Raw genomic sequence first — 12,591 nt, 5'->3', positions numbered from 1 at the left:
TGCCAGCCAAAGTAAAAGTACTCTTGGACCAAGAAGCAGTCAACAATGACTTCGAGTGTGAAAGTCTATCCATGGGAGGAGACCTGGTGCTCTCTGGTTTAGACACTTGCAATATCATCAAGAAGCCCTTCCCTGCCCAGGCTTACCTTCTGACTGCGACAGACTTAGAGGTACAGTTGCTGGTTATGACAGGGATCAGCCGAGGGATGTGAGTGTGCTATGGAAAGGAGAGGAAACAGGTGAGCACTTGTAACACAGACCAGAACCAGGTGCAACAGGAGCCTCTTCCTCACGCGCTGACTTCACAGCACGTGTATGTCCAATGTAAGATGTCAGCACTGAAGACGGAAACCAAGTGCCCTGAAATGTCATACAGGCCAGTACAGAGCTAACAGAGCGATGAGAGCATGGATCAGCCACAGCAGTCTTAGGGAAGAGGCCATCCTGACACTGTTCCAGTGGAAACATACAACGTCCTTGGGTTTAACATTATAAGTAAGGGTAAGCAAAAACAGTGATACTAAGGAATGACCCTGAGTAACCTGTGGGGACTGAGTGCATTCTGTAGTTTCAAGATTTCTTCTAACACATTTAGTTACTTATTTGTGTTCTCTCTCTCTCTTGTGTTCTCTCTCTCTTGTGTTCGTTCTCTCTCTCTCTCTCTCTCTCTCTCTCTCTCTCTCTCTCTCTCTCTCCTCTGTGTGTGGGGAGGGGGCACATGTACAAAAGTGAGAAGATAACTTGTGGGAGTTGGTTCTCCCTCCACCATGTGGGTCCTGAGGGTTGCACTCAGGTCCTCAGGCTTGGCAGGAAGCAGCTGGACAGTTTTAATCCATACCACTTTCCAGATTTGCCTCTGGGGAAAAACTTGAGTAGAGAGGAGGAAGTGGAGGACAGGTCCTTTTACACCTTCATGGACTACTCTTTCCTGAAAACATGCATGAGGATTAATGACACTGGGCCCATTGCTTACACTACAGTAAGTGCTAGAAAACTCAGGTGAGAAGATTGCTGAGCTTCAGGTAAATGGCAACCATTAGCACAAACAACTAAAATGGAAGGTGTGGATGAGGGAAGGAAGACCAGAAGTGATGGAGGGAGACAAAAGTCAGATGCTCTGAACAGCCAAGGACTTAGAGCCAATGGTCGGGGAGAGCCAAGAGGTAGATGGATGTCAGGAAGGGTGTGCTAGCCCACAGGGCGCAACACTCCCATCCAGGGGAAAGACACTGTTGGGTCCCGCTGTCCCCTCCCCCCCCCCCCCCCCCGCCCTGGCAGGCTCGTCTGTTATGTCCCATCAGCCAGCAGGGCCTCCCACTCTCTTTTGCATGGGTGTGCCCATGCCATACTTACCCGAATGATTAACCTAACGGCTACAACACCAGAAGTAGCCATAATTTTGGCACTGTTTGGGATTAAATTAAAGATAGTTGGCATAATGGCTTCAGCTCCATGATCAAACTTATTTCCCAGAACTGATGACAGGTGCCTGCAACAAGAAAGGATTGGCTATAGTCACATCCTCACACAGGAAGCACAGAGCCTCTCAACACACAGTTCTCTAGGGATAAAAGACAAGGGTCAAAGGCACCTCAAACATAGACTTAAAATGTACAAGTAGAAAACTTGGCAAAGCCATCAGGCAACAAATTTTTTTTAAATAATTTTCACATAAGTATTAAAAGAGCAAAAAACCATCCAGCAAGACCAAAGACATACTATAGACATAAGCATGACTCCAACCCTTGCCCCCGTCTTATTTTATTTTTGTTTTACAAATAAAACATGATCCTTTAGCGTCTGCTTGCCCTACACAGTCTCTATACGGTCACGGTGCTGGCCAGGTGCTGTGGCTACTGACTTAACATGCATGCTGGCACATGCAAACACTGCACGTGGGCCACAATTCCTTCTCTCTGATCTGTTCTGTAAGGTTTTTTTTTTTTTTTAAATTAATAGTACGAGAGGCTTCTTAGTTATGTTAGTGACTAAATTTAAAATCCAGCACACACTACATAACTGAGCAGCAGCTACCCCGAGTGTGGACGCAAGTGTCAACAGACTAGGGTCTTGGAAACCAGCTAGAGGTGACCCCACAGACAAGACAAAGAGTTCCCTTTAAAGCTCTGAGAGACTGTATCACAGTGTGGGTGAATGTAGCGCTCGAAGTCCTTACCCCAAGGTGATACAAGCTTCCCGCACTACCTGAGACCGCAGGTCCTTAGCAGAGAGTTTAAAGGCTCCGTCCAGAAGACGCAAGTGTTGAAAGAAGTTATCGTACTCAGCCGCCCCAGCCAAGAGTAACGATCTAATCTTTTTTAGCTAACGGGACAGAGAAAAGTCAGAGGGTAAATAAAATATTTAACACTAAATATCAGAAAACAGCCGCTAATGTGAGAGATAAACATAAAAGTTAACTGATAATAGAAACCATTTTTTAAAAAAGATTTATCTTTGTGTGTGGGGGTGGGGGAATGCCACATTTGTAAAGGTGCCCACTGAGGCCAGAAGAGGGCATTCCGTCCCCTGGAGCTCCAGTTACAAGATGGTTGTGAGCCACCTGATAAGGCTACTGGGATCTAGGCTTGGGTCCTTTGTAAGAACAGCTGAAATTATAGCTCTAGCCCCTGGAAACCATTTTGCAAAGACAATTTGAACAGATAATTATTACCTAATATGTAATAAACAAATCAGATCACAGTTAAAGCCCCATTTTAAAATGCAACACCCATAATAAATATGATTTGGTTCCCTTAAAACCATTTTCAAGTGTCTATGTGTGCCCGCTTGAGTCTATGTGCACTACAGTACACAGGGGCCCATGAGGCCAGCAGAGGGCACTGGCTCCCAGCACTGGAATCGAGGCAGCTGTGTTCCTAACTGCTGAGTCATCTCGCTAGCCCTGAATGCTCAGGATTTTTGGTTTTGTGTTTTGTTTGTGTGCTTTTTGAGACTAGGTCTTCCTATACAGCTTAGAGAACTGTCTGTCTATCTCTGCATCCCAAGTGCTAGGATTAAACGTATATGCCACCGCACGCACGCAGCAAGCTGCTGTGTTTTCAAAACAGAAGTAGGGCTGGGTGTGGTAGCGCCTGACCCTTAGGTCCAGCAGTCCACAAGCTAAAACAGGATTTCCCAAGGTGAAGGCGAGCATGGGCTAAACAGCAGGTGCTACTTATGTTTGTCAACTTGACATAAACTAGAGTCATCTGGGAAGAGAAACCTCAGTTGAATTGCCTTCATCAGATTGGTCTGTGGGCATGTCTGGAGCATTTTCTTAATTGATGATTGGTGTGGGAGGGCCTGGCCCACTCCACTGCAGGCCATGCCAGCCCTGGGCAGGAGGTCCTGGGTTATATAAGAGAACAGGATATATACATATATGCCATCAGAAGCAAGCCGGTAAAGGAGCATTCCCTCACAGTCTCTGCTTCAGATCTTACCTCCAGGTTCCAACTTCCAGGTCCTGCCCTAGCTTCCTTTGGTGATGGACTATAACCCAATAGAAAGAAATAAACCCTTTCCTTTCCAAGTTGCTTTTGGTCATGATGTTTTTCACAGCAACAGAGAGCAAACTAGGATGTATGAGATTATCTTGAAACAAACTCAAAAACCAAAACTCACTGTGAACAACAAAAGAAAGTGAGGTGATTTACTAAGAAGGTAAAATGTACACATGGTAATTTATGTGCCAGCATTCCTGTGTATGTAAATCAGTAGATATGCAAATGAGCATAATGGACCCACAAAAAAGCAGCACTTACAGCATTTACTCTCTGCTCCCAATCATGTTTGTCATCTGATAGAATTTCTCTAATTTTGTTTATGGATTCCTCGAGATCTCGGCTGGAGTAAATCTGGAAGCAAAATTAATTTATACTTAACAGAAGATACTGTACAGAATTAAGATGATTATTTTTAAATACATGAAGTCTAGGAAGAGTAACTTTCACTTCACAGGAGGAATTCTCTGGGCATCTCATCTGAGTGGGCCTGATGCCCACAAACAACAGGAATCCCCTTTGTTTGCTGCCACATGGATGCAACCTTGTTTCAGACATATCTTTACTAAAAACCAACAGGATGAGTTGTGTACAAGAGGAAAAAAACAACATCAATGATGCATTAGTCATGTTTTTAAAAACTTATTACTGAATGTGTATAGTAGGATATGAGGTGGGACAAATGTGCCATGGTTCATGGCAACTTCTGGCAATCACTCCAAACTCTACTGTGAGATTCGGGAATCAAATTCAGGCCATCAGGTCTCCTCGTTGGCTCTATCTATCACTTTGCTCCAGCCCAGAATCATCTGAGAAGAAGGATCAACTGAGGGACTGCTGGGGTCAGAATGGCCTGTGGGAATGTCGGTGTGGGTTGTCTTGATTACTGATGGATAGAGGAGGGCCCGGTCCACTGTAGCACCAGGCAGAGGCTGCTGGCCTGTATGAGGAGACCAGCTAAGCATGGAGCTGAGAGTGAGCCACGGCTGCATCCTCCACTGTGTCTGCTGTACTTCTTTGGCCGTGAGAGAGTTTTCTAAGAAAAAAAATCTTCAATATGATCTTCATCTTCTGCTCTAGCCAACCGCCACCGTCACTTTCCTGTAGCCTAACAAACGCACTCTACAGTAACATCTTTCCGACTCTTCCAGAGAGTCGAAGAGGACCAACACTTCTGTTCTTGTTGTAATTTACAGGGCCCCCACATTTTCTAATTTGTACCTTAGATCTCATATAGTCTTGAGAGTTTCAGTTTCCACACTGCAAGGTAAAGATTCTGTATGCAGTAGTGTCAGGGTTTGGACATGAGTCCCCAAAGTTCCACTGTGTGAAAAGGTTAGGGGCCTGGGTGGTGCAACAAACAGATGGTGGGCTCCTTAAGATCACTGGGGGAGATAATTCTAGAAGGGCTGTTATGAGAGCCTGGGCTGACCCCATCCTGTCCTGTGTGCTGGTCTGACAGGAGTTGCCTGCTGTTCCAGGGCCATCTATCCAGCACCATGAAGTAACATGGACCAGGCGTGGATCTCAAGGTTGTTCCATGTACTCTACATTTTGGGCCTCCAAAGTTCTGAGCTGGATGAGTCTTTATAGAGTCAGCTGCCATAGGCACAGTTCTGAGCTGGATGAGTCTTTATAGAGTCAGCTGCCATAGGCACAGTTCTGAGCTGGATGAGTCTTTATAGAGTCAGCTGCCATAGGCACAGTTCTGAGCTGGATGAGTCTTTATAGAGTCAGCTGCCATAGGCACATCACTACTGTAACATGGTCTCGCACAGGCATATTTGAAAAATAAAATTGGAAGACTATTCCACCTTCATTAAAAACAATTACTTTTTAAATCTCTTTTTACTCCTGTGTGCCTCTGTGTGTGTTATACATGTGTGGCACATTCTTAGGTACCTGCAGATGCTGGAAGAGGTGATTACACCTAGAAGCTGGGGTTACAGGCAGCTGTGAGCATCTGGGAATAGAATCCAGTCCTCTGGAAGAGCAGTAGAGGCTCTAAGCCACTAAGCCCTTTATGGAACCACTACGCTGACTTTAGGAGCAGCACAGACCCGCACTCACCTGCACTACAGGTACATCATCGAAGGCTTTAATAAAATCCTCTTCATCCACAGCACCCGCACCTTCTTTTGCAGCTGTTAAAAAAATTGTTTTTAAAACAAAGATAATGTGAACTCCATACTGTTTAAAACATCTACTACAGAATTATGAATATACAAAACTGAAATTATATTTTGGAACACTTAAAATTAAAAAAAGATTCATTTCTACATGTATGAGTTTGAGGCTGTGTGTAATCGAATGCACTATGTGGGTGTATGAGGAGGCCAGAGGGCACTGGAACCTCTGAGCTGATTACAAGCAGTCCTAGAACTCTGGTCCTCTGCAAGAACAGCCAACACTCTCATTGCTGAGGTGTCACTATGGTCCCTCAACTTTTTATCTAGTCATCAGTTCAAGTTTCTCCCACAGGGCTGTGTTAAGATGCCTTGTACGCTTGAAATGAAGGCAAGCCCGAAGGCAAACAGGCCCAGTGGAGACTTCTAGAAGGGTTGGCTAAGGATGGGTAGGCAAAGTGTATTTGATCACCCTGAGACTATTTAACCACTCTGTGCTGCCGCAGGGAGAATTACACCTGTTTACTAATCCAAACCCAACATGACAACTTCGTCTTATCATGCTCCATAAAAACAAGGTTTTACACTGAGGTCTGAGGTCATCCTTGAAGCCCCAATAGTGACTTATAGACATTAGCATGTCTGCTTTCTTATTAGCCACCTAACTTGTTGTTGGGGTCTTGCTGGACCTGCTAGAGAAAGTAAAACAAACAGTAGGTTTAAAGACAGCCCAGGGAACAGTGACTGTGACTGCACGACAGCAGCAAATGCACATGGATGTCAACCATGGACTGTGATGTGCACTCAACCCTCCTTTTGCTTTGGCATATGATTAGAGTGCTGTGAGCAGACAGCAATGGCCTCTGAAACCACAGGATCGGAAAAGCATCTACAGCAATCAGGACTATGGTGTTAAACAAAGAAAGGATGAGGATGAGGATAGGACTGGAGGGAAGGCTGGCCAAATGGAGACTCCTAGAAGGGCTGTGGGTGAGGGATGGGCAGCATAGCAGTCCTGGAACCGTGCAGGAAACAATCGTCTTACCCTCCCTGTTCATGGAATTGCTATCACTCAAGGGAAGACTGAGAATGGATATCACTGGGGTAGGTGAGATGCCTCAGCACAAAAAGAAACTTGTCACCAAGCCTGATGATCTTAATTTGCTCCCCAAGATGCATATCATGGAAGCAAAGAACTGATTCCCCAAGTTGTCCAATGACTTCCATAAGCATGCTAGGGTATGCATGTGTACACATATGTTCTCACATAAGACCACACACACACACACACACACACACACACACACACACACACACACACATTGGCCAACAACATCCATATACATAAAATAAAAGTAAATAAACCTTTAAAAATAGTGAAGCTTATATTAAACAAACTCAACAACAAAAAAATAATAGCACTGGAAAATCTTCAGAAGAATGACAAACATAAGCACAGTGACACAGGCCTTCCTGTGGCCAACAGGGCTCTCAGTGCAGATTGGTAGGGCTGGAGAGGGCAGTGGTGCCTTGTGACTCCAGGACAGACCACAGGGAGCAGCACTCCTAAGGCCTTCTGTCCACAGAGAGTGACCACAGTGGGCAGCAGTCCAGGACTTTCCTACTGCAGGCAGTCCAGTCACCACCCTGGGATTCTACCCACCTCCCTACCCTCACAAGACATAACACCATCAGTGAGCATGGTTTTAAAGCAAATGGCTACATGATGTTTTAGAGGTAAAGAGTAAGAAACTGGAGTATAAGTTTAAAATGTGACAGCAAAATGAGTGGTTAGAGGTATAAATAACCAGTCACTCTGTCTAAGACGAGGAGTGACTGGGGAGGAGGAGGGTTCTAAGGACTGTCTGTCTTCACCAGGTTTGTGCATCTCACTGGCTCTCCTTGTGTTCATTTACCAAGCACTCACACTGATGGACAGGAAAAATGCTACCTGTATGACTAAATCACATCTTCAAGATTTCAGTCTGGCTCTGGTCTTAACAGATTTGATAGAAAGCCCAATGGTGGTCAAGGCAAGGCTGGACCCAGATGACTACACATTGTTTGATCTTCACCCTGGGGCTGTGCCTTCCTCTGTGCTGTCTGTACTCTGGCTGGCTGGCTGGCACCTAGAACCTGGTCAGCAACTGGCATCTTAAGCCAGACTGTCAGCATCAGAGCAGTAGCCGGCCAATCAAATACTGCGAGCAAGAATGTGCACACACAGGGACATGGTGGGCAAGGACTCCTGATGAGGACCCCAGAACACCATACGAGATGTGCTCTGACCTGAAGACTTCGATCCAAGACTGGATGCCATGAGCCTACGGGTGGTCCCCATGCTAACATTCCTCCGGGAACTTGATGGAGCCTTGGACGATGAGGAGCTGGCAGAAGAAGGCCTGTTGCCATCCACAGAATCTTCATCATCAAAATTTTTATCTGAAAAGGAAGCACAGAAGCCACTGTTTGAAAATGGTATGCTTTCACCTATACACAAGACAACCATCAGTCATGAAAATACTGGTTTGTACCTGCAAGTAAGTAAGGTCCTGGCAAAGCTTGGAATACAACTACACAGACCACTGCTTACCTTACAGAACCAGAACGCTATCCCACTGCAACATGGAAAGCATCTGACCCTTTCTCTATGCACGTTTTCTAGTTGGTGGAGGGTGTGTGTGTGGGGGAGTGAATACGCAGGCACGCAGGGCACACAGCAGGACAGTCTCAGATGTCTGTCCTCACCTCCCCCCTTGTTTAATGGGGGGGCTCTCTGTGTTCTCCAATGGCTGGCCCAAGATTCTGGGACCTTTCTCTGGCCCCCACCTCTACAAAGGAATGCTGGGATCACAGAGGCCCATGCTGTCTGTCCAGATTTCATGTGAGTTCTGGGGCTCTGAAATCAAATTGTCACACTTGTACCACAAGGGCTTTTACTCACTGAGTCTTGCTAGCCCTGTTTTGTTTTGTTTTTTCAGTCTCCTCTCCAAACAGGGCCTTGTTCTGTAACCTCAGCTGGCCTCAAACTCATGATCCTGAGAGCAAGGATTACCAGTGTGTCCCACTGTATATGGTGCAATGCACTTTAAAAAAATAGCTGAACAATACAACTCCTTGAAATCCTTTAACTTTTCCCATGTGGTAGACTATTTTTCATAAAGCTATTGCAATAGTTCTAAGGTACTTTGGAAATGGAAGTGCTCCACCCACTGTCGGGTAGTTTGGCTTCATAACACCTCACTATCACAAACAGGGCTGTTAACTGGCCAGATGGCTCGGTGGGTAGGGCTCCTCACATTCAAGCCTAATGACCTAAGATGGATGCCCAGAACCCAGACCACAAATTGTCCTGACCTTCACAGAAGCAGCTTGGCACCCGTACTTGTGAGCACACATGCACACATACACACAAAATAATAAGTAAACAGACAAATAAATGCAAAAAAAATAATAAAAGCAACAGGACTGCAACAACACCTTCCTATAACTAGTTTGCCAATTTTAAGTTAAGAAATGTCAACAAGTAGCATTACTGGGTCAATCGGCATGAAAATGCTTATCAATGTACTAAGTTTATCTCCTGAAAAGCCATAAATGTCTCCTTTGCTGGAAACTGAAATGCCTATCTTGCTCCACACCTTTGAAGACACTGAATTAAATTATCACTTACAAACATGTCAATTAGACTGGCAAAAAGTATGTTTTCTAGGCTTCATTTCCTTTAATGAAGTTGATTTTTTAAATTACACTGTGCATGTTTAAAGCTTCAAACCAGCAAGGCTCATTATCTTCTCTGGTACATTCAAAATTTAAAAGAAGAAAAAAAGAATCATCTATGGTTTTTAAAATTCAACCTATTTATCAACAGTTTAAACTCATTTGATTGTTATTATTGTGTGTGTGTGTGTGTGTGTGTGTGTGTGCGCGCGCGCGCGCGCGCGCGCACGCGCATGCGCACACATGTGTCATGGTGCCTATGTGGTTACAGGACAGCTTTTGGAAACAGTTCTCTGCTCCACTGTGGACTGGGGATGAACTCAGGGTGTCAGGCTGGGGGTCAGGTTTTCGCAGCAGGCACATTACTGCTGAGCCATCTCTCCAGCTTTACCTGCAAACATTTTAATGATGCAAAATTAAAGCTTATGTGCCACAATTGCAAGGGGTTATGTAGCAAGTGTGAATCATTTAAGGTACCTTGGAGTGAATAAAAATAAAAAGGAAATCTAACAACATTCAGGTAACAGTGATTTCCAAGAAGCATAGAATATACTTGGACCAGATGTCATCTACAAAGCTCAGTGTAAGAACTGCACAATCAGAGGACAGAGGCTGCAGGGCCTGGAGGAATGGCTCAGGGGTTACGAGGGGGGTAGCACCCACAGCTGGTTGCCCACAGCAGTCGGCAACTATAGCTCCAGGACACCAGGTGCCAGTGCAGGTGCCAGTGGGTTGGAGAACTCAAACACAGAACAGCAGAATTCAGCCACCATTAAAGAAGGCGGGGGGGGGGGGGGGGGCATGCAACTGGACTCCCAGCAGGATGCAGTAGGGGCTAGAAAACTATCTGTGGGAAGAGTCAGATCTCTATTTGATGAGGAAAATATGCCCACAGATTCAGGAAGCTGAAATAAAAACTAAACAAATAAAAACACAGCAGAGAAAAGACACTTGCTGTCTAGTCTCCTGCTGCTGCTGCGATGAAATACTCTGGAGCCAAAGCAACCGAGGGGGCAAACTTCATCTTACACCCGTGGGCCACAGCCCACCACTCAGGATCCTGCTTGGCTAGCTTTCTTATATAACCCTGGACAGCCAAACTAAGGATGGTGCCCCTCACAGTGGGCTGGGCTCTCCTCCATCAATTACAAACAAGACAGTCCCCACAGATGTGCCCTCAGCTGAGGCTCCCTCTCAGATGAATATAGCTGTGTCAAGCTGACAACTAATGCTAGCCAGGACACACACTAGGCAACTGCTTAAAACCAGTGAGCGTCTCAGAGAGCAGAGAGCATCACAGGCCCTGTGGGGACAGGCACCAGGTGAGAACGGAGCGCAGGGTGTCCCCGTCAGAGAAAGGAGAACTTGGTGTGTAAGAGCACTTGCCACCAGGCCTGACTCATGGCCTCATGAGAGCACCTCATGTTGCCCTCAGACCTAGTACATGTGCCATGGCATGGACACACACATAAAAATATGCATAAATGAATAAATAAAATAAGTTGAAATTGAAATCAAGAAGCGAGGCAAAATATGTTGATATAAAAAGCAACATGTTGGCCCCCGCACTCTCACTCCAGAAAATGCTACAGGAAGATCTTCAGACCAAAGGGAAGCAGAGCAGTTGGAATGCTGATTTGTATACAGAAATGAAGGCAGCAAACACATGAACATGTAAGACTTTCTCCTCAGGTCAATTCATTTTTTATTCTCTCCATTTTGTTCCTTTCTACACAGATGAAGGGCTCTTTAAAGTAAAAATAGGGACTAGAACACTGGCTTCTTCAAGAGGACCCAGGCTGGGTTCCCAGCAGTCACGTGTGGCTCATACCTGCCTCCAACTTCAGCTCTACGAGATCCAATTCTCTCTTCTCACTTCCTTGGGCAGTAGGCACACATGGCATACATACGTATATGAACACAAAACACCCATAAACATCAAAGAAACTAATTTAAAAAACAAAACACAATGTTCATATCTTTTCCTGTGTTCTGGGTTAATAACTTGTTGGTTTACAGAAACTTTAACTGGGCTATCTATTGCTATATTAGATTGTCACTACACACACACACACACACACACACACACACACACACACACACACACGAGCTAAAAGGACAGGACACATGATGTGCAGAAGCGCTTGTATGTCTGTCTACAAGGAGGGTATATTTTTAAAAGCCCATTCTCCTTGGGAAGGCATAGCTGCCATAGCCATGATCTGAGGAAATGCTCCTGGGTATGGGGCAGAGAAGGAGCATCTGGACCATGTGTAGGGCTTTAACTAAGCACCTATCCCTACTTGGTGTTCTACCCACCTCTGGACAAACCTAACAGCCCACTTATCTGGTTCCCTCAGTAGGGCAGACGGCTAATTACAGGCGGACCAGACAGAGATGCAGAGGCCAAGGGAAGAGACTGACCCAGCAAGGACACAGAGAAACTGCTAAACTCAAACGACTGTGAATTTGGGACAGCATGCAGGTCAAAGGACACCTGAGAAACAAGCTCACAGCAGTAGGCACTCAGAACAAGGACCCCAAACTTAAAAGTCAGTGTTTGACCTGAGCCACAAAGCCCACTAACTGGTCCTTCCTGTCTCCGCTGGAGGTTCATCAGAACACAGGGAAATCGTGTGCTCCTCTCCAGATCCACAGCTGAATAGTGTTCGAAATCAGAGAACATGATCTGAGAGATGCTTAGGGATAAAAATAACAGTTCATGACTGGAACACTGAACTAAATAGTTTTAAAGTTTAGCCTAAGTTTCTCAGACATTTCAAAACTTAAATCAAATTAAAGGACGTTGGAGCTGGGGAGAAGGCTCAACCAGTAACATGCTTAGAAAATGAGATCAATCCCCAGAATCCAGTAAAAGGAAAAGAATCCACGTGTGTGGATGAAATGTATATGATTTAACCCCAGTCCTAAGGAGGCAGAGAAAGACAGTCTAATCATCCAGCCCTAGGCCAGTGAGAGACTGTCTTAGAAATGTGAAGCAGGGTTGGCAAGGTGGCTCGGCAGGTAAAGACTCTTGCTGCCAAGGCTTACAACCTGAGTCAGTCCTGGAACACATATGGAACTGATTACCACAAGCTGTCCTCTAGCCTCCACATGTCTCACAGCCTTTGCCTCTGTGCATGGGTACACACACACACACACACACACACACACACACACACACACTCAGAACAAAAAAAGTTAAAACACAATGGGCAGCACCTAAAGAAAATGGACCTTTA

The 12,591-nt window shown here is 45.4% G+C and overlaps 1 protein-coding gene across 36 annotated transcripts in view; it reads right to left on the bottom strand.

Moving 5' to 3' along the window:
- Clasp1 (cytoplasmic linker associated protein 1) overlaps positions 1-12,591 on the bottom strand; it is a 221,554-nt gene that overhangs the window by 100,057 nt on the left and 108,906 nt on the right. For all 36 annotated transcript variants that reach the window (NM_001427589.1, XM_087580613.1, XM_087580631.1 and 33 more), the window contains 6 exon segments: positions 147-217; positions 1,354-1,489; positions 2,177-2,322; positions 3,765-3,857; positions 5,574-5,647; positions 7,919-8,071. In NM_001427589.1, the coding sequence (NP_001414518.1) occupies positions 147-217; positions 1,354-1,489; positions 2,177-2,322; positions 3,765-3,857; positions 5,574-5,647; positions 7,919-8,071 (673 nt within the window).

The sequence above is a fragment of the Rattus norvegicus genome, chromosome 13 (genome assembly GCF_021556685.1).
Source record: "Rattus norvegicus strain SHRSP/BbbUtx chromosome 13, alternate assembly SHRSP_T2T, whole genome shotgun sequence".
NCBI classification, from domain to species: domain Eukaryota; kingdom Metazoa; phylum Chordata; class Mammalia; order Rodentia; family Muridae; genus Rattus; species Rattus norvegicus.
The sequence above is the reverse complement of the archived record's forward strand: the minus strand, read 5'-3'. Positions and strand labels throughout refer to the sequence as shown.